This window comes from Moschus berezovskii, chromosome X (assembly GCF_049115385.1).
Source record: "Moschus berezovskii isolate FMDL1 chromosome X, NW_MosBer_1.0, whole genome shotgun sequence".
Lineage (NCBI taxonomy): Eukaryota > Metazoa > Chordata > Mammalia > Artiodactyla > Moschidae > Moschus > Moschus berezovskii.
Window position 1 is genome coordinate 146,601,599 of NC_142488.1, and position 17,389 is coordinate 146,618,987.

The 17,389-nt window shown below is 49.0% G+C and overlaps 1 protein-coding gene, 1 long non-coding RNA gene and 1 other non-coding gene across 5 annotated transcripts in view; 2 read left to right on the forward strand and 1 right to left on the reverse strand.

Moving 5' to 3' along the window:
- Nucleotides 1-17,389, forward strand: part of BCAP31 (B cell receptor associated protein 31) — a 28,972-nt gene that overhangs the window by 1,536 nt on the left and 10,047 nt on the right. For all 3 annotated transcript variants that reach the window (XM_055437798.2, XM_055437800.2, XM_055437799.2), the window contains exons 3-4: nucleotides 1,555-1,655; nucleotides 4,722-4,869. In XM_055437798.2, coding sequence (XP_055293773.1) covers nucleotides 1,555-1,655; nucleotides 4,722-4,869 — 249 coding nt within the window. The remainder of the gene's footprint in view (nucleotides 1-1,554; nucleotides 1,656-4,721; nucleotides 4,870-17,389) is intronic.
- LOC129564140 (uncharacterized) lies at nucleotides 3,083-12,278 on the reverse strand. Its single transcript, XR_008687435.2, has 3 exons — nucleotides 11,984-12,278; nucleotides 9,600-10,730; nucleotides 3,083-3,354 (listed from the first exon to the last, which is right to left on the reverse strand). It is a non-coding gene; the product is annotated as an uncharacterized LOC129564140 (long non-coding RNA).
- Nucleotides 3,331-3,437, forward strand: LOC129535394 (U6 spliceosomal RNA). Its single transcript, XR_008681656.1, has one exon. It is a non-coding gene; the product is annotated as a U6 spliceosomal RNA (small nuclear RNA).

Below are 17,389 nucleotides of genomic sequence, written 5' to 3' on the forward strand. Positions count from 1 at the left end.
GGACTTTTGAAAAATTAGTTTGAAATTCAGCTTGATTATGTATACTATAGGAACACATCTGGTCTTAAGTTAGAACATTACAAATAAGACTCTCTTCACAGATGTTTTTATAAAAGCTTCCTTTTAATGAAAAATCATAGGCCACTGTTGTGATAGAACGTGTACAGCACTGCTTAAGGAATATTCTTGACAAAAGCTAGATCTGAATCACCTCATACAGTTCACAGGAAATGCAGAGACAACGACCCAATTGGAGCTGCTACATGGAAACCTTGCAGGACAAACAGCCTGATTTCTGCAACAGTGAATTGGGAGAGAAAACAAAAGAGAGCACGGGAGGGGAGAGTTCGTAGAATAAGAGAGGTTTAAGGTACTTATCCCGGAGAAGGCAGTGGCAAGCCACTCCAGTACTCTTGCCTAGAAAATCCCATGGACGGAGGAGCCTGGTAGGCTGCAGTCCGTGGGGTCGCTACGAGTCAGACATGACCGAGCGACTTCACTTTCACTTTTCACTTTCACACATTGGAGAAGGAAATGGCAACCCACTCCAGTGTTCTTGCCTGGAGAATCCCAGGGACGGCGGAGCCTGGTGGGCTGCCGTCTATGGGGTCACACAGAGTCGGACACGACTGAAGTGACTCAGCAGCAGCAAGGTACTTATCGGAGAAGGCAATGGCAAGCCACTCCAGTACTCTTGCCTGGAAAATCCCATGGATGGAGGAGCCTGGTGGGCTGCAGTCCGTGGGGTCGCTAAGGGTCAGACACGACTGAGTGACTTCACTTTCACTTTTCACTTTCACACATTGGAGAAGGAAATGGCAACCCACTCCCGTGTTCTTGCCTGGACAATCCCAGGGACGGGGGAGCCTGGTGGGCTTCCGTCTCTGGGGTCACACAGAGTCGGACACGACTGAAGTGACTTAGCAGCAGCAGCAAGGTACTTATCAACAGAATGCAGAATCAGAACCTTGTCAGGATTCAGACAGACCAGTAGTTAAAAATAGTTGCCTCAATTGGACTTTGGGGTTCTGGCTCTGATGATGAGAGATTTTTCTTGAAATTTTTGAGGCCTGGCCGTGGCATTGCGATTGGTAGCCATTTCTGAAGGCTCTTCTCTGATGGAGCTGTATGCTGAAGTATTTATGGAGGGAAAGGAAGGGAGGTCTGGGGTCTGCTTCATGGTAATCGGGGGTGGTGGGAGTCTAGATGAGCCAAGATTGGGCACATGGGAAAACAGGTTAAAGAAATAATGTGGATTTGGCAAGCATTTTGATATTACAGAGGGGACATTAAGTTTCACATTTCTCTCCCCAGAGCCTACCAGTGTTTAAGACTTTCTAGAAATTTTTGTACTTGGACAGGTATCTTTTTTTTCTTTTTAACACTGTTGAACAGATGTCACAATTTGGAAAATTGCAAGCAGCTGAGGCTGAACCTGTATGAGATATTCAGCCTTTGAAGAAGAGTGCAAAATTGTGTTTCTGTTTTCAGGGCTCTGGATCCCAAGTGTGTGTTCTTACTCTACTGACCTTAGCCCTTTTGTTTTCTTCACAGGTGGCAGAAGATTTTCAAGTCCCGCCTTGTGGAGTTGGTAGTGACATATGGCAACACCTTCTTTGTGGTTCTCATTGTCATCCTTGTGCTGCTGGTCATTGGTGAGTGAGTTGTGGCTGATGGTAGCTACCTGACTTAGGTCTTTTGCCATGGCCTCTGCTACAAAGCCCTGTGCCATGTGCCATGTTCTATGATTAGAGATTTGACTTCTCAGAGACAGACCATTTAGTGTGCCTGTCTTTCTCTTGGGGGAAGAAAAGCTCCCTTCATCCAAAAAGACATCAGCATCCCTGCTACTGACTGCTGGCAGGTCTTCACTTTGACCAGCAGCCTTTGTGCCCCTGGTGCTGACCACCTCATGTCTCAGCCAGCTCCTTGGGTCCTTCCAGAGCTGAAAGCAAGAGAGGCTAATGGACCTGTGCTGACCTTGGTCTCAGTAGGCTGCAGGCTTTAGGAACTGGGTGTGTGTGCTTTTGCTTTTGGGTGTGGGCTGGGGGTAAGAGTTGGGGTGGGGAGGGACCATGCTGGGAGGTGTTCACTTAGAGCTTTGCCCTTCTGCACACCAGATTCCACAAACTCTTGGAATGGCAGATTGGGTGGGAGAGGTCCCTTGCAGAAGGCAGTAGTTGGCAAAAGTGCCGTTTTTCTTTTTGAGGAGTCAGGGAACTGCCTGGATATTCTAGAGCAACATCCTGCTATGATAACAGGCTGCTTCATATCCTAATGTAATCTATAGAGGCCTGCCTAAATAAGTTGTTAGCTAGTAGCAAATGCTAGCGACATAGCATAACTAGCTGGAAGCTGCAGCCCTGTCTGGCCCTTAGCCATCCCTGGGAAGGGGTCTAGGGCACATCTCACTGGGGGAGTGGACTTAATGAGAGTTCAGGGTCAACCGCCTTGGGCTGGACGCCTGTGATAGAGAGGGTAGCCCTCTGCTTTATGACTTGAGCTAGTTTGGCCCAACGCCTCCATCCCTGGTTGGCTCTTTGCCATTAGTTAAGGTGGACCTTGAGATGCTGGGTCTCTGGATGCAGAAGACAGTGTGGGAAAACATGTTTTTTGTTTAAATCACAAAAATAGCACATCTTTAAAAACTTCGCGAATTTAACGTACAAAGTTAAAGGTCCCCATAAACGCACGACTCACAGGCAACTGTTTTCACAGGCTGTGTTATCTTTCCACAGTTGTTTGCTGTGTTGCCGTGTCCTCACGTGGAGGAAGGGACAAGGGAGCTCTCTGGAGTCTATTTTATAATTGCACTAAACCCACTCATGAGGGCCTTGTGCTCATCTCCCAAGGGCCCTGCTTCCTAGTATCATCTGGTTGGGAGTTAAGGTGCCCAAATGGGAATTTTGGGGGCTGGGAACCCACATGTGTGCATGCTCAGTCGCTCAGTTGGGTTCAGCTCTTTGCAACCCTGTGGACTGTAGCGTGCCAGGCTCCTCAGTCCATGGGATTTTCCAGGCAAGAATACTGGAGTGGGTTGCTATTTCCTCCTCCAGAGGATCTTTGCGACCCAGGGAGCAAACACACATCTCCTGCGTTGGCAGGCGGATTCCTTACTGTTGAGCCACTTGGGAAGTCCACAGATGTAACACAAAGATATCAGTAAGTGGAGGTGTATTTTTATAATGTAAAATCAGCCTAAAAAACAAGCAGTCTCATACCAGAAATTAAGGACCAGATAGTAGCCTTACATTGCTCCTCTCCCGTGGGGATCCATTAAGAGCTCTCTTTAGGTAGATCTTTACATATTGACTTAAAAAGATGTCTCAGGTGTTCATTTCAGCGGCACATATCCTAAAATTGAAAAGAGACAGAGATGATTAGTGTGTCCCCTGCATAAGGATGACACACAAACTCAAGAAGCATTCCATATTTTTTTTAAGCACGTTGTAGAGGATACAGAAATAGAAATAAAAAGTACTGATGGAACTTATATAATGTTACAAATCAGTGTACCTCAATTGAGAAAAAAGAGCAGGGTTGAGGGAGAAAAGTAGTAGGTATGGGATGGTTCCATTTCTAGCCTGCAAACACAGATGTGAATATATATATGAATGACTAGCAGTGGCTGTTTAGAGCAGAGGCTGTTCACTGTTCAGGTGTTTGTGCTCCCCCTATATGCCTAGAACAATGTTAGGCATTAGTGATGTAATAGGAAAGGTTTCTGCTCTTGTGGCGCTGTAATCTAATTTGGGGGACATGGACGTTAATTTTAGGTGTGTGTATATTACAAAGAGGAGAAGGCAATGGCAAGCCACTCCAGTACTCTTGCCTGGAAAATCCCATGGATGGAGAAGCCTGGTAGGCTGCAGTCCGTGGGATCGCTAAGGGTCGGACACGACTGAGCGACTTCACTTTCACTTTTCGCTTTCACACATTGGAGAAGGAAATGGCAACCCACTCCAGTGTTCTTGCCTGGAGAGTCCCAGGGACGGGGAGCCTGGTGGGCTTCCGTCTATGGGGTCACACAGAGTCGGACACGACTGAAGTGACTAAGCAGCATATTACAAAGAGAATAACATTGACTAATGGGACTGAAAAGGACTGCTTTATTTAAGCTGGCCGCAATCAGCAGGTTCTGCTGGAGGTGATGATTATATTATGGGCTTCTTTCTCCCGAATTGAACTTTGATGAGCGTGAATTTCTTTTGTAAGCAGAATACACCAGTTTAAGTAACCGGTTATAAAGCTTAGACGCTTAGAAATGAAAACCTTTGAATCTTTAGCAGGCATGCTCCAGGTCTTGACTCCTAGGCAGCTCATGCCTCCCTCGTGGGTATTTCAATAAACAATACTTGCCTGGCTTATCAGCTGGTGACTGATAGCCAGCCCAGTTTGTGATAAACAGAACCAAACACTGGGCGAACTGTGGGAAAGGGAGTTGCCCCGGTTGCTGGCAACATCTCAGATTCGGTGAGCTTCTTGACATGGAGAGCAAGCTTGCGGTCTGGGTAGAATGGGTCCAGAGGGTGACATGAGAAAAGCTGGAGGAGAGAACAGGTCGGAGGGCAGCACTTCTGACAAGGCATCCATCAAGATGTGTGTAGAAGGGGAAGACCAGGGGAGACAGTTTCGAGGAAAGCAAGGCTGCCCAGACTCACACCTTGCATCTCAGCTGGACTGATCCGGGGCTGAACACCTGTATCTCTGCTCTGCCACAGATGCTGTTCGTGAGATTCGAAAGTATGATGATGTGACAGAGAAGGTGAACCTCCAGAACAACCCTGGGGCTGTGGAGCACTTCCACATGAAGCTTTTCCGTGCCCAGAGGAACCTCTACATTGCTGGCTTTTCCTTGCTGCTGTCCTTGTGAGTGGGGAGGGGCGAGGGACTGTGAAGGACTTATGGGCTAGTCTGTGGCCTTGAGTTGGAGGTCCTTTCTGCTTTCGGGGAATCACACAGTTTCTCCAGAGGCAGCATGGAAGATGGGAGAGGGCTGACTGGAATGTCAGAAGACCGCACTGTGGCTCTGTCATAACCTGCACCATGTTCTTTTAGGACATGTGTGTTACTCTTGCCTTGCTCTCTGTACACAGAGTGAAGTAAGTGACGGGTGTTTTCCCTCCTCTGGAGAGGCCCTTTGGAGCCCAGCTTTAAAAGGGACCAACTGAACAGGGCCTTTTTGTGTATGGGTCCTGTCCTGAGAAAAGTGAGCAGAAAGGGCACAAAACAGGGCTGAGACCAGCCACGTCCCCAGGGCCTTCCCTGGTGTAGACCTATCACAGGAGCATGAGACCTATTGGAACCTGAGGGCTGGCATGCTGCCTCCTGTCACAGGTGTTCTGATAGAGTGAGGGGCTGGCTATTCTCAAGTGTGCTTACCTGGCAGGGAATAAGACATTGTGGTTGGGACAAGGGCTTCTAGGAGTATTGGGAAAAACTTACTGTGAGGTTGGTTATTCAGAAGTAGGGTGAGTTTGTGGATTCTTGGGCTGGGCTATCTTAACTAATTGCCTGGACTTCCTTCTTCACTAGGCATTGGAATGACTGTCGGTTTCCCTTTTTCACAAAAAAAAGTCAGTTGCTCAGCTGAGCCTAGCGTCTCTGGATCAGAATTGCAAACTGACAAGAGGTGGAGCTGGCAAGGGCTTTTCAGGAGGATACAGCTAATCCCAGGAGTGATCTGCAGGCCTGCTGTGTTCCACCTTCCGAGAGTCAGGAACTGATAGTGCTGGGAGGAGTTGGACACAGTGTCCAGAGTTTTAGGGTTTTAGGAAGCGCCAAAAAAGAAGTATGATCTCGTGGACTGAAACTGAAAGGGAAACAGATCCAGGGGACTGAGTCCAACCACAAGTGAGCCAGAGGGTGGGAAAAGAGAACTGACTGTGTCTGAAGGACCACAGAGGCTCTTGGGGAGGATTTCATCTGGAAGTTAGGAAGGACAGAAAGAAAACTAAGGATTGCACTGGAAGAGGACAGGGAGCTTTAAGAATACTATTGAGAAGGCAAAAGTCTGGTGAGCACTGGATCGGGAGCACAGTGAGGCCTGGGAAAAAGACAGTCCCCTCAGCGTTTCTGTGTAAAGTAAGGAAATGGTGGCTAGGGGATAAGGGTAAAAGAAGCACTGGGATGAGAGAACTGAAATCCCAGATGGGTGAGGAGATACTGGAGTGCCCAGCTTCTCTGACTTAGTTTCCGCTTGGGCTGATGAAATGATGTCCAGGGGCTCTGGAGTTCATTTGCAGCTGGAATCTCCAGTCCTTGAGGAATTGCAGGGTAGGAGAGATTCTGCATGACTGCAGACGGGCAAGCATCCCAGTTTCCAAAGGAGGGAGATAATAGGTGAGGAAACAGACTGGGAGGGTCTGGTCAGACTTTGATGTCAAGCTGTGTTCCAGAAAGAACAGCTTGTATGCTTTTAGAGAAGAGAGAGGGATCATTGGCAACTACTGTGAATGCTTAGGGGATAGGTTCTGTCAGTCTTGTCCCTGCCTTTGCCCATTTGGGGTGTGTGGATTTTCTGCAAAAGGTTTGTCAGTCTCCGATTCAAGAAGATTCTTGTGGACCAGGTGCTGAAGTGTGGGCAGGGTGCTGGCATAATAGTGTAGTTGGGTGGGGTCCTAAGTCCCAGGAGTGGTTGCTGCATGGGTCAGCTCCATCGAAATAGGGGTCTCAGGAGCTTGCACTCTGCCGCTGGCCTGCTTAGTGCTTTTCTGCTGAGGACATTTGTTATGGCAAGCAGGTGCAGGGAGAAATGGAAGTGGGAGGAGTTGAACAACAGGTATGTGAGCTACTACTCGGAACCCACGGCCATCTAGACAGGTTTGCTGATGGGGTCAACTCGAATGAGACTTGAGTTTTTAACAGGGTTACGTTTGCAGACGTGTGTGTAGGTTCATAAAGGGCAACAGAGACAAGGCCAAACAGGAACTCTGAAAGACTTGGGCTTGTGCCTTACTGCAGCTTAGTAGGAGTTCATGGCAGAGCTACTGCAGAAGCTCATGAAATGTTAGTCCCCTCCAGTGAGGGCTGGAGGTATCAGCCTTGCTTGGCTCAGTGTCAGCCAGTGCTGCCTGGAGGGTTGCAGTTGGGGTCCTACCTTTAAAGAGATGCTGGCAAAGCTCAGGTGATGAATTTAGAAGTAGTCATAGTGCTGGTGGGTGGAATGGTGTTCGTTCCCCATGTACTGTGGTTTTGAAGTCTGATTCTCCTGACTGCTCTGCTTTTGTGATCTCTTCCAGAAGAATGCCTCCAGGGCAGGTATTATCTGAGTGGGCCGGGGGACAGTGGGTAGCCAGGTGTATCAGATGAGTGAGTGTGTGCTCAGCTCAGTCCTCTGCAACACCGTGAAGCTAGGCGTTCCAGCTTAATTCCTGCAGTTGACTAAAAAACTGGCGTAAAGCACAGGTCAGCATCTAGTTCTAACTTGACCAGTGCAGAGTAGGAGAACACCACCACAGTCAGGGTGCAGAGCAGTTGGCAGTCTCCTTTCGAACCCAGACAGGCGAATTTAAAGAACAGTCGTCGTTTATATCTCTGCCCTTTCCTAAGGGGGTTGTGGAGTCCACAAGAGGAGAGTGAGATCTGGACCGCTGGTCCAGTGCGCTCTGTCCTCTCAGCTGCCTCCCCCACTGTGCTGTGACCTCTCCATCTGACAAGCGTGTAAGGAAGGTTTCAGCGAATTCCCTTTAACATGTATCAGACGGTAACTTCTTGGGCCTGGTTGTTCCCGAAGCTCCCCATCTGTTCGTTGTCTGTCTTGCCTGAAAGATGCTTTGCTGTACCTGCCACACCCTCCTGGATCCCTGTCCAGTAGCTAATCAAAAAAAAAAGGATGTGGAGTCATTCTTGTGTGACTTTTTAGAAAAGGAAACAGTGACCCCAAGGATCCGTGTGGATTCACTAGTTTCCCACTGATGATCTGTTTAGTTTCTAGAGTTTTCCAAGATGATATACTCCTCCCTAGTCTAGGGGTCAGATCCTGTATGGTGGCTGTGACCCTTGAGGAACTTCTCTCTTTGCATGACATTAGCCATAGAACTGTTCTTGTCCAAATACACAGCTCATATGCAGCTTGCAGGAAACGCTTTAAGAACACAACTATCACCTTTGTTATTCTGATTACAGAAGTTATCCCTACTCACTGTAAAAATAAAGCCCACCAAACTTCAAATAGTAATGTGTGGTGAGAAACTGCACGTTTTCATTTCCAGAGATAGCTCTAGGTGGGGTGTTTCTGAAACTTTTAAAAATAATCTTTTACATAAATGTTAACTCTTTTCTTATGAGCACTATGGGTTGTTTTTTTTGCTCTGCTTTGACTTGCCCTTTTCACTCAATTATCTTGGCAGTTTTTCCAAATGACTTGCACAGACTTCTCCTGTGCTTCATGGCTGTGCGGTGTTCCGTGCTGTGAGGGTACCATCGTGTATTAAATCAGTTCCCTGGTCACACATATGTGAGCTGGTTGGAAATTATTACCATTAAAAAACCACTTTCCCACATTGATGTTTTCTAATCTGGCACAGGATGCTTCTTTTTTTTCCCTTTTTCTCTGTTCAATTATTGGAAATGGCATCTGTGGGATCCTGGTTCCCTGGCACCTAGCTGCTCTCAATGTGGCCTGTGGCCAGCAGCATTGGCCAGACCTGGGGGCTTGTTGGGAACGGAGACCCTCCGCCCTGCCCCTGGCTTGCTGACAAGGACCTGCATTTCACTGAGCTCAAAAATCGAACTGTAGTTCATTTACAATGTTGTGTTAGTTTCGGGTGTACAGCAAAATGACTCAGTGGTCAAGCGCATTTAAAACACTTGGTATACTCTCTCTCTCTCCTCGTGTACCTCTTTGGTATTTCCAGAAACCATGCTCTGTCTGTCCTGTAGTTTTGGAAGCACTTTCTCTGAAGACTGCCTTCTCCTGTAGTTTTGGAAGCACTTTCTCTGAAGACTGCCTTCTCTCCTCTGTCTACCCTACATGGGCTAGTTCCTTTATTGTCCTACATGGCTTTGCTTCCGTGTTCCTCTCGACTTTTGTACATTTTTCTTTTGCATAAATGACCCACTAACTCTTGTTAGCAGTGTGCAAGTCTGCATGAAAGAACAAGAGAGATGTCTCTCTGTCATGGCTGGGTCAAGTTTAGGTGTATAGAATTGTTTTGCAGAGTCCCGCTCACAGTCTTAGCTCCATAACCAGAGCATCATTGTACAGGAGACAGAGCTGTTGCAGGTACACTGAGGGAGAGTTGTTGTGTGTGTGAATTGTTTGGGTTCTGGTTCGGCTTGAAATCAGTAAGGACTTCTGTAATAACTTCATAATTCAGGGGGCCTTTGTAAGTGGAAAAGGGTAACCCAGGAGAGAGGGAGCATTGGAGTGATGGCCTGAGTTGCACAGGTTCTAAGTGGCCAGCCCAAGCCTCTGCCTAGTTCTGATACCACTTCGGATGCCTGCTTGTTTGTGTTGGTGTGAGCTCTTAGTAACAGATTGTTGGTTTGTAGTCTGCCAGTGACTGTAGACTGGATAGTAGGCTGTTTGTTCCCCTGGGTTTTGGTAGGAAGGTGCCTGAGTCAAGCACATAATCTGTGCATCAGCCTTAGCCTACCTTTTAGGAGTCCGGTGACTTTAATCTCTTAGTCCCTTTTGTACTTTGAAGATTATTTCCTTGGCCGCATTAGTCTTACTTGCAGCCTGCAGGATCTTTGCTGTGTCATGTGGGATCTTCTTTGTGGCCTGTGGGCTCTCTAATTGTAGCACAGTCTCTGGAGTGCATGGGCTTCAGTAGTTGTTACACAAGGACTCAGTTGTCCCATGGCATGCGGGATCTTAGTTCCCCACCCAAGGATCGTCACCTGCCTTGCAAGGCGGATTCCTAACCACTGGACCACCAGGGAAACCCCCATCTGAAGATTATTAAGTCATCTCATAGTATATAGTCTTTGGAGGAAGCTGAGGCTTTAAATAGACAAATAAAATACTTCCTCTAAAATGTCAACCAACGTTGCCACATGCCTTTGTTGAATATCTTTCTAGACTGATATTAGTTACCGTATGTTAAGGATTCCATGTGCCAAGCGCACATTGATTTTTCAATAGTTCTGCAAAGCTGAGGTTCAGAGACCCAAGTTCCCAGAGCTAGTCATCAGCAGAACTGAGAATCCCGATTTAAAGTGATAGGACCTCAGCACCTGGGTTCTTTCCCTACAGCAGCCACACGCGTCTTCACATTGGAGCTACCACAGGCGAAGTTGGATCTTCCACTGTCCATCATGAGCATTGTTCTAGGACAGCCCTTCAGTTTCCAGCATTCTTACAAATCTACCAGTTCCCCGCTGCTGAACATCAGGCTCATCCTCCCAGTTTTCTCTCATAAACAAGGAAAAGCCCTCTCAGTTGCCACTGTGCATGCCTCTCAGCTGGACCTCCTGGTCATAGTGTTTGTGTCTGTCTTCCTGTCTGTTTTTCCCCTGCTAATTTGCACGTCTCACTGGCAGGTACTGGCCCAGTCCCAGAACCCCAGTGGGCTGTTCGAGAAGAAATGCCTGGAGCAGGGTGGATGACTCGGGAATGGCCAGAGACATGGTGGAGGGTTTTTAATGCCAGTTTCACAGTGTGCACCCGGCCTCTGTGTGTTAAGAGTGCTGCATTTTTCCAGCGGTGCTGCGCCGTGGTCCGAGTTGAACATTTGTACTTAGCAACAGCATCTGGGGTGGGGTAGTTTTTAGCGCAGGAGCACCTAGAAGCAGGGGCACAAAGGGGAGATCACTGAATTGGGAGATGCTGGCGGCCTGAACCAGGTTTCCGAGGTGCTGGTGGGAGAAAGGGGAGAACTAGTGGAGACCCCAAACCTTGGAGGCAGAGACGGGGGTGGTTCTGCTGTGAGTGCCCACAGAGTGGCAAAACCCAGATGAAGACTGGCACACGCACATGCATGCAGTGGAAGGGAGCTTGAGAGGCCCGCTGGAAGGCACGGGGAGGCAGGGGCTGGGCAGTGAAGGGGGTGGCTTCATGAGGGGTCGAAGGATGGCGGATGGGTGAGAGGGCTGGAAGCCAGGTTAAGGGTAATGAAGGCCGATTCAGGGAGAGGCAAGACGAGGGCAGAGAGAGAGCAAGTTAGTGGTGAGGGGACCACAGAGGGAGAGAGCAAGGCTAGGAGAAGAGGCTGGGAGTGGCGCTGACTTCTCCTGGGTGTGGGGTTAAGAGCACGCAGTGGGGAGAATTCCCTGGTGGTGGTCCAGTGGTTAAGAATCTGTGCTTTGACTGCCGAGGGCTTGGGCTCAATCCCTGCTTGGGGAGCTCAGGTTACACGGGCGACCACCACCAACCGAAAAAGAGCACATGGTGGCGGGGAGCCTTGAGCAGCCCTCGTAATTGCAAATGGGGGCCGCGGACTTAAAAGAATGCATGACATCCTTAAATAGGTGTGTCCTTCCCCGCAAAGCTCTGCTTTGTTGCTCCATGGTTGCTCTGACGTGGGGCAGCTTGCTACCTTCCCGGGTCTCATTGCTTCCTGCTGATAAATCCCAGCTGTGGCCTGGGCCACGAAGTTCGAGAACAGCTTGTCTCCACACAGAAGCCCGGGGGAGCTCTGCCCGTTTTTCTCATCACAGGTGATTCCCCAGCTCCTGTGGTATATCTTCCATTTGTTTCTTTGTAATTGTTAAACGTACATAGCATCAAGCAGGCTATCTGAACCACTTTTGGTTCTTCTGTCATATATGAGATTTTTAGTCAGGCTTTCTCATATTTGTTGGTTGCTGTTTTGGCCTGGCTGCATGGCTTGTAGGATCCTAGTTCCCCTACCAGGGATTGAACCCGAGCCCTCGGCAGTAAAGGCACAGAGTCCTAACCACTGGACCACCAGGGAAGTACCCGCCCCCCCAAACCATTTTTCAGGTGTGCAGCTCAGGAGTGTAGTTCAGGCAGCCCTCCCGAACTCCATCTTCCAAACAGGAACTCCGTCCCCACTCCACAAACCAGGGAGCTTACCTCCTGAGCTTCTCTTCCTTGGTGTCCAGAAAGTGCTGCGTCATCTCAGGTAGGCTTCCTGCCCCAGAGTTGCCCTCATAGCCTGTCTGCGCTTCCTGGTCCAGCCAAGCGAGCTTTCTGATGGAATAAAACCGGCCCACCGGCCCTGCTTCCAGTGCCTTCAGAGCGGCTTCGACATCAAGGCCTGACCCTGAGACCTTTGGGATGTGACGCCTTCCTGCAGCCCTCTGAGTCTTTGCTTTGGTCTCTCTGTCATGAACCAGCCATGTGGGGCCACTTCCCTATTTCTGTTGCCTCAGCCTGGACCCCGCCCACCCTACCCCCTGGCCTGCCAGCCCAGCCCAGACCCCCTGTTTGTGCTTCCTGCCTTCCTGATCCTGCAGTGCGAGGCCCGTGCTGTGCTGACCTCAAGGCCCTGGTGGCCTGGGACATGGTGGCCTAGGATCACCCCCTCTAGTCTTGCCAGCTCTGTGCCAAGGGCCGGGCACACACACAGGGCCGGCTTCAGGCCCGTGTCTAGGTTGAACTCCTTGAGCTGCTGTGCCGACTGTTCTAGTTTGGACACCCAGCTCTTCAGGTCTCCTGAGCGCTGGGAGCAGGGATGCTGGGGCTGGGGTAGTGCGTGTGAAGACACGTGTTGAGGACACACACGGATGCTGCTGGTTTTGGCACCGTGCTGAGGGTCTTTGGTCTGTGAGGGCATGGTGCAGGTCACCATTTAGTATGGACCCGGGTGGTGTGCACTATGTCTCATCCGTTGCCTTCGTGCCTCCTTCCCTGCGCTGAGTGGGGCTGCAGCTGGCTGGTGTCCCTATGCAGTTGTGGATGTGCCTGCCCAGCAGCTCTTCCTGGGCTGAGGTTTGCAGGTTCTAAGAGTCAAGCTCTGTTTTCTTTGCCTTTGAGGAAATGTGAATGGTCAGGACCAAAGTAGTAGTTGCATCCAGACCCGGGAAGGGCCTTGTGTGTGAAATCTCTCCATCTATAACAACCTGAACTTGATCTGCGGTTCTCTCTTGTTTTTTGCCTACTCCTTTAGGGCTGGGTTCTGTCACCACAGTCAGTACGAGGGGATGGCCTGGGCTTTGTTGCGAAGTTCCCTTGCCCAGGGGGCCATAAAAGCCCACGACGGCCCTGAGAGCAGGCGGCTGTAGTGAGAGTGGGTGTTGGAATTAGCTGGGTTTGGGCCCTGGGTCTGTTACTATTGAACCATGTCACCTCGAGGAAATCACTCAGTCTCTGGAGCCTTTTCCCTCCCTTGTTAAACGGCTGAGGATGCCTTTTCACAGGCTTGGTGTAAGGATCAAGGTGACTGGGGCTGTGTTCTTGGCATCCTGTCTGGCCTATGGGGAGTGCTTCATAAACAGTGACTGTTCCTGGTATCACCTCAAGTAGTGAGAGTTTTGTGGGATTTTCCCCACTTGTGTGGTGGGCTGTGCCACAGAGAATGCCAGGCCTTGCCCTCAGGGTCTTACATTCCAGCCTAGGCACAGGGTGGGGAGAGCTAGTGCAGGGGGACGAGTGGAGGGCCGGGAGAGGCCAGCCAAGGAAGGGCTGGGGGGACACACTGAGGAAGCCTCAGGGCCCTGGCGTCTGGTTGGATGTTGCTGGGGGTTCTCAGGCCTGGCCATGCACTGGAGGCAGCAGAGAAGAGCAGCCCCCCGAGGGTGTCACTCAGTCTCAACAGCGAGCGTCTCCTTGCCCAGTCTAGTTTGATCACCCCTGTTATCCTCTGAAGTATTTGAAGCCAATCCCAAATAGAATGTTTACAGGCAAAATAGGATTTTGGCCTATCGCTTTGAAAAGAGAGGGACTTGGTTAAAAAGTCTTAAGCACGCTAGCATCTTGCGTATAAGAACCTTAGAGTAACTTCATAGTAACCAACTCAGTGGTGATTGGCCACATTTCCCAGATTACTTTGCAGGTTCTGCTTATACTTTTCTGAAAGTGAACATGAAAGTGAAAGTGGCTCAGTCATGTCTGACTCTGTGGCCCCATGGTCTGTACAGTCCATGGAATTCTCCAGGCCAGAGTACTGGAGGGGGTAGCCTTTCCCTTCTCCAGGCGATCTTCCCAACCCTGGGATGGAACTCAGGTCTCCCGCATTGCAGGTGGATTCTTTACCAGCTGAGCCACAAGGGAAACCTAAAAAAGTATACTTTTTTACTCTTGCTTTAATCCACATCTAAATAAGGTAACTGAGGGGTTTTTAAAATCTGACGCTTGAGATCATTCCAGAGATAAAGTGATTTAACTGGAGGGCTGACCTTAGAAGGCCAGGTAGAGGGATTTTGGGCCTTTATTTCCTCTTGATCTGTCAATCAGCTGCCATCATTTTCCGAGACTCCAAATACGATAGTGCTTCAGAGCTAAGCTGAGTAACAGCCTTTTTGATAAGTCCATTGATTTCTAGTCCCCTCCTCCAACCAAAGTCCCCCAGCTGAATTATTGTGCTGGTATCCTGTGGGTGGTAGGCCCAGCAGGGGCTCTGATAAAGTGGGGACTGTGGGAAAGTGGGGGGAGTTGCCTATGAAGAGATCACGGAAGACCATCTGACATGCTTCGGAATGAGCATCAGCTTCTTTTAAAATTGGATTGTTTGCTCAGCTACTTGGTTTTGGCCAAAGAATTCTCTTCCTCATACTCTAAAGGTCCTCATACTCTGAAGGCAAATGGCAAATGAGCAGTTTGGGGGCAAGGTGCCAAGCAGTAGGGGTTCAGTCTTCCTGATTGCAAGGTCGTGGGAAAAAAGCCTGATGTTCCAGCAGGGCCCCTTTCTCGGAAAGCAGAGGGCAGGAGGCACGGAGAGCAGGTCTGTAGATGGGAAGGACTATGACTTCTCGAGCCCAGTGCCGTCTAAGCAGTTGCCTCCAGGCTGGAAACATGATCACTGTGAACAAGTGTGGCTGCTGTGACTGAGGAGCTAGATTTTTCATTTAATATCATTTCAGTTCAGTTGCTCAGTCGTGTCCGACTCTTAGTGATCCCACGGGCTGCAGCACACCAGGCTCCGTTGTCCATCACCATCTCCCAGAGATTGCTCAAACTTGTTCATCGAGTTGGTGATGCCATCCAGCCATCTCATCCTCTGTCGTCTCCTTCTCCTGCCTTAGTCTTTCCCAGCATCAGGGTCATTTCCAGTGATTCAGTTCTTTGCATTAGGTGGCCAAAGTACTGGAGCTTCAGCAGCAGTCCTTCCAATGAATATTCAGGACTGATTTCTTTTAGGATTGACTGGTTTGATCTTGCTATCCACAGGACTCTTAAGAGTCTTCTCCAGCACCACAGTTCAAAAGCATCAATTCTTCGGCGATCAGCTTTCTTCACAGTCCAACTCTCTCACATCCATACATGACCACGGGAAAAACCATAGGCTTGACTATACGGGCCTTTGCTGACAAAGTAATGTCTCTGCTTTTTAACGTGCTGTCTAGGTTGGTCATAGCTTTTCTTCCAAGGAGCAAGCGTCTTTGAATTTCATGGCTGCAGTCACCATCTGCAGTGATTTTGGAGCCCAAGGATATAAAGTCTGTCAGTGTTTCCATTGTTTCCCCGTCTATTTGCCATGAAATGATAGGACCAAAATTTTAATTTATTTGAACGGAAAGGCCACCGGTGGCCTCTGTGTTGGATCGAGTAGCTGATACCACGTCTGGTCCTTTGCTTTGTTCCCTGTTTGGGCCAGGCCTCTTTTCTGGGCTCATTGCCTTGCAGGAGACACTTTGCTTTGGATTGGAGTACTATGTGGGGCTTTCCTTGTAGCTCAGTCGGTAAAGAATCTGCCTGCAGTGCAGGAGACAGGGGTTTGATTCCTGGGTTGGGAAGATCCCCTGGAGAAGGAAATGGTGACCCACTCCAGTATCCTTGCCTGGAAAATCTCATGGACAGGAACCTGGTGGGCTGCAGTCCATGGGGTTGCAAAGAGTCGGCACGACTCAGCGACTAACACTTATCTGCTGTGTGGGGCACATCTGGGGTGACTGCTCCCTCCCTCTGAAAGGTTGCTTCTGCAAGCCGAGTTGTGACCTCCGGAAGAGAGGAGTTCGATCCAGGGTCAGAGATGAGGCTTGACTACTTGGAGCATTTTGTGTAGCAAAGTTTTATTAAAGTATAACAGATAGGGAAAGCTTCTGGCATAGACATCAGAAGGGGACAGAAAGAGTGCCCCCTTGCTAGTTTTTAGCAAGGTGTTTTATGTCTGTTAGCAAGCTTATTAATCAGATAAGAGAGACACCTCAATGCTGGGGGAGTTCACCAGGCCCCTCTCCCACAATATATATGCATTTTTAAGATAAGATGGCACAAGGTGTCTCATCGCCCCTGGCCATAAAACAGTTGACATGAATACTGGTTTGTTGAACCATTATCAGCCCAGGGTTTGAGAAAAGAAAAAAAGTCAATCTTGAACCACTTTGAAGAAAGGCAGATTCTAAAGCGAATACATAGTTTCATTAAGAAAAACATTTCCATGAGAAAAACACTTTTGTGTGTGAAAGTTACTCAGTCCTGTCTGACTCTTTGTGACCCCATGGACTATACAGTCCCTGGAATTCTCCAGGCCAGAGTACTGGAGTGAGTAGCCTTTCCCTTCTCCAGGGGATCTTCCTAGCCCAGGTCTCCTGCATTGCAGGTGGATTCTTTACCAGCTGAGCCACAAGGGAAGCCCAAGAATAATGGAGTGGGTAGCCTATCCCTTCTCCAGCAGATCTTCCCGACCCCGGAATTGAACTGGGGTCTTCTGCATTGCAGGTGGATTCCCTGATAGCTCAGTTGGTAAAAAATTCACCTGCAACTGGGGTCTCCTGCATGGCAGGTGGATTCCCTGATAGCTGAGTTTCATGTAGGGTTCTAACTGTTGCTTCTTGACCTGCATACAGATTTCTCAGGAGGCAGGTAAGATGCTCTGTGGAATTCCCATCTCTTGAAGAATTTTCCACAGTTTGTTGTGATCCACACAGTCAAAGGCTTTAGAGTAATTAATGAAGCAGATGTGTTTCTGGAACTCTCTTGCTTTTTTGATGATCCAGCGGATGTTGGCAATTCGATCTCTGGTTCCTCTGCCTTTTCTAAATCTAGCTTGAACATCTGGAAGTTTTCAGTTCACGTACTGTTGAAGCCTCACTTGGAGAATTTTGAGCATTACTTTGCTAACGTGTAAGATGAGCAGTTGTGCAGTAGTTTGAACATTGTTTGGCATTGCCTTTCCTTGGGATTGGAATGAAAACTGACCTTTTCCAGTCCTGTGGCCACTGCTGAGTTTTCCAAATTGGCATATTGAGTGCAGCACTTCGCAGTGTCATCTTTTAGGACTTGAAATAGCTTAGCTGGAATTCTATCATCTCCACTAGCTGTGTTCTAGTGATGCTTCCTAAGGCCCACTTGACTTCACACTCCAGAGTGTCTGGTTTT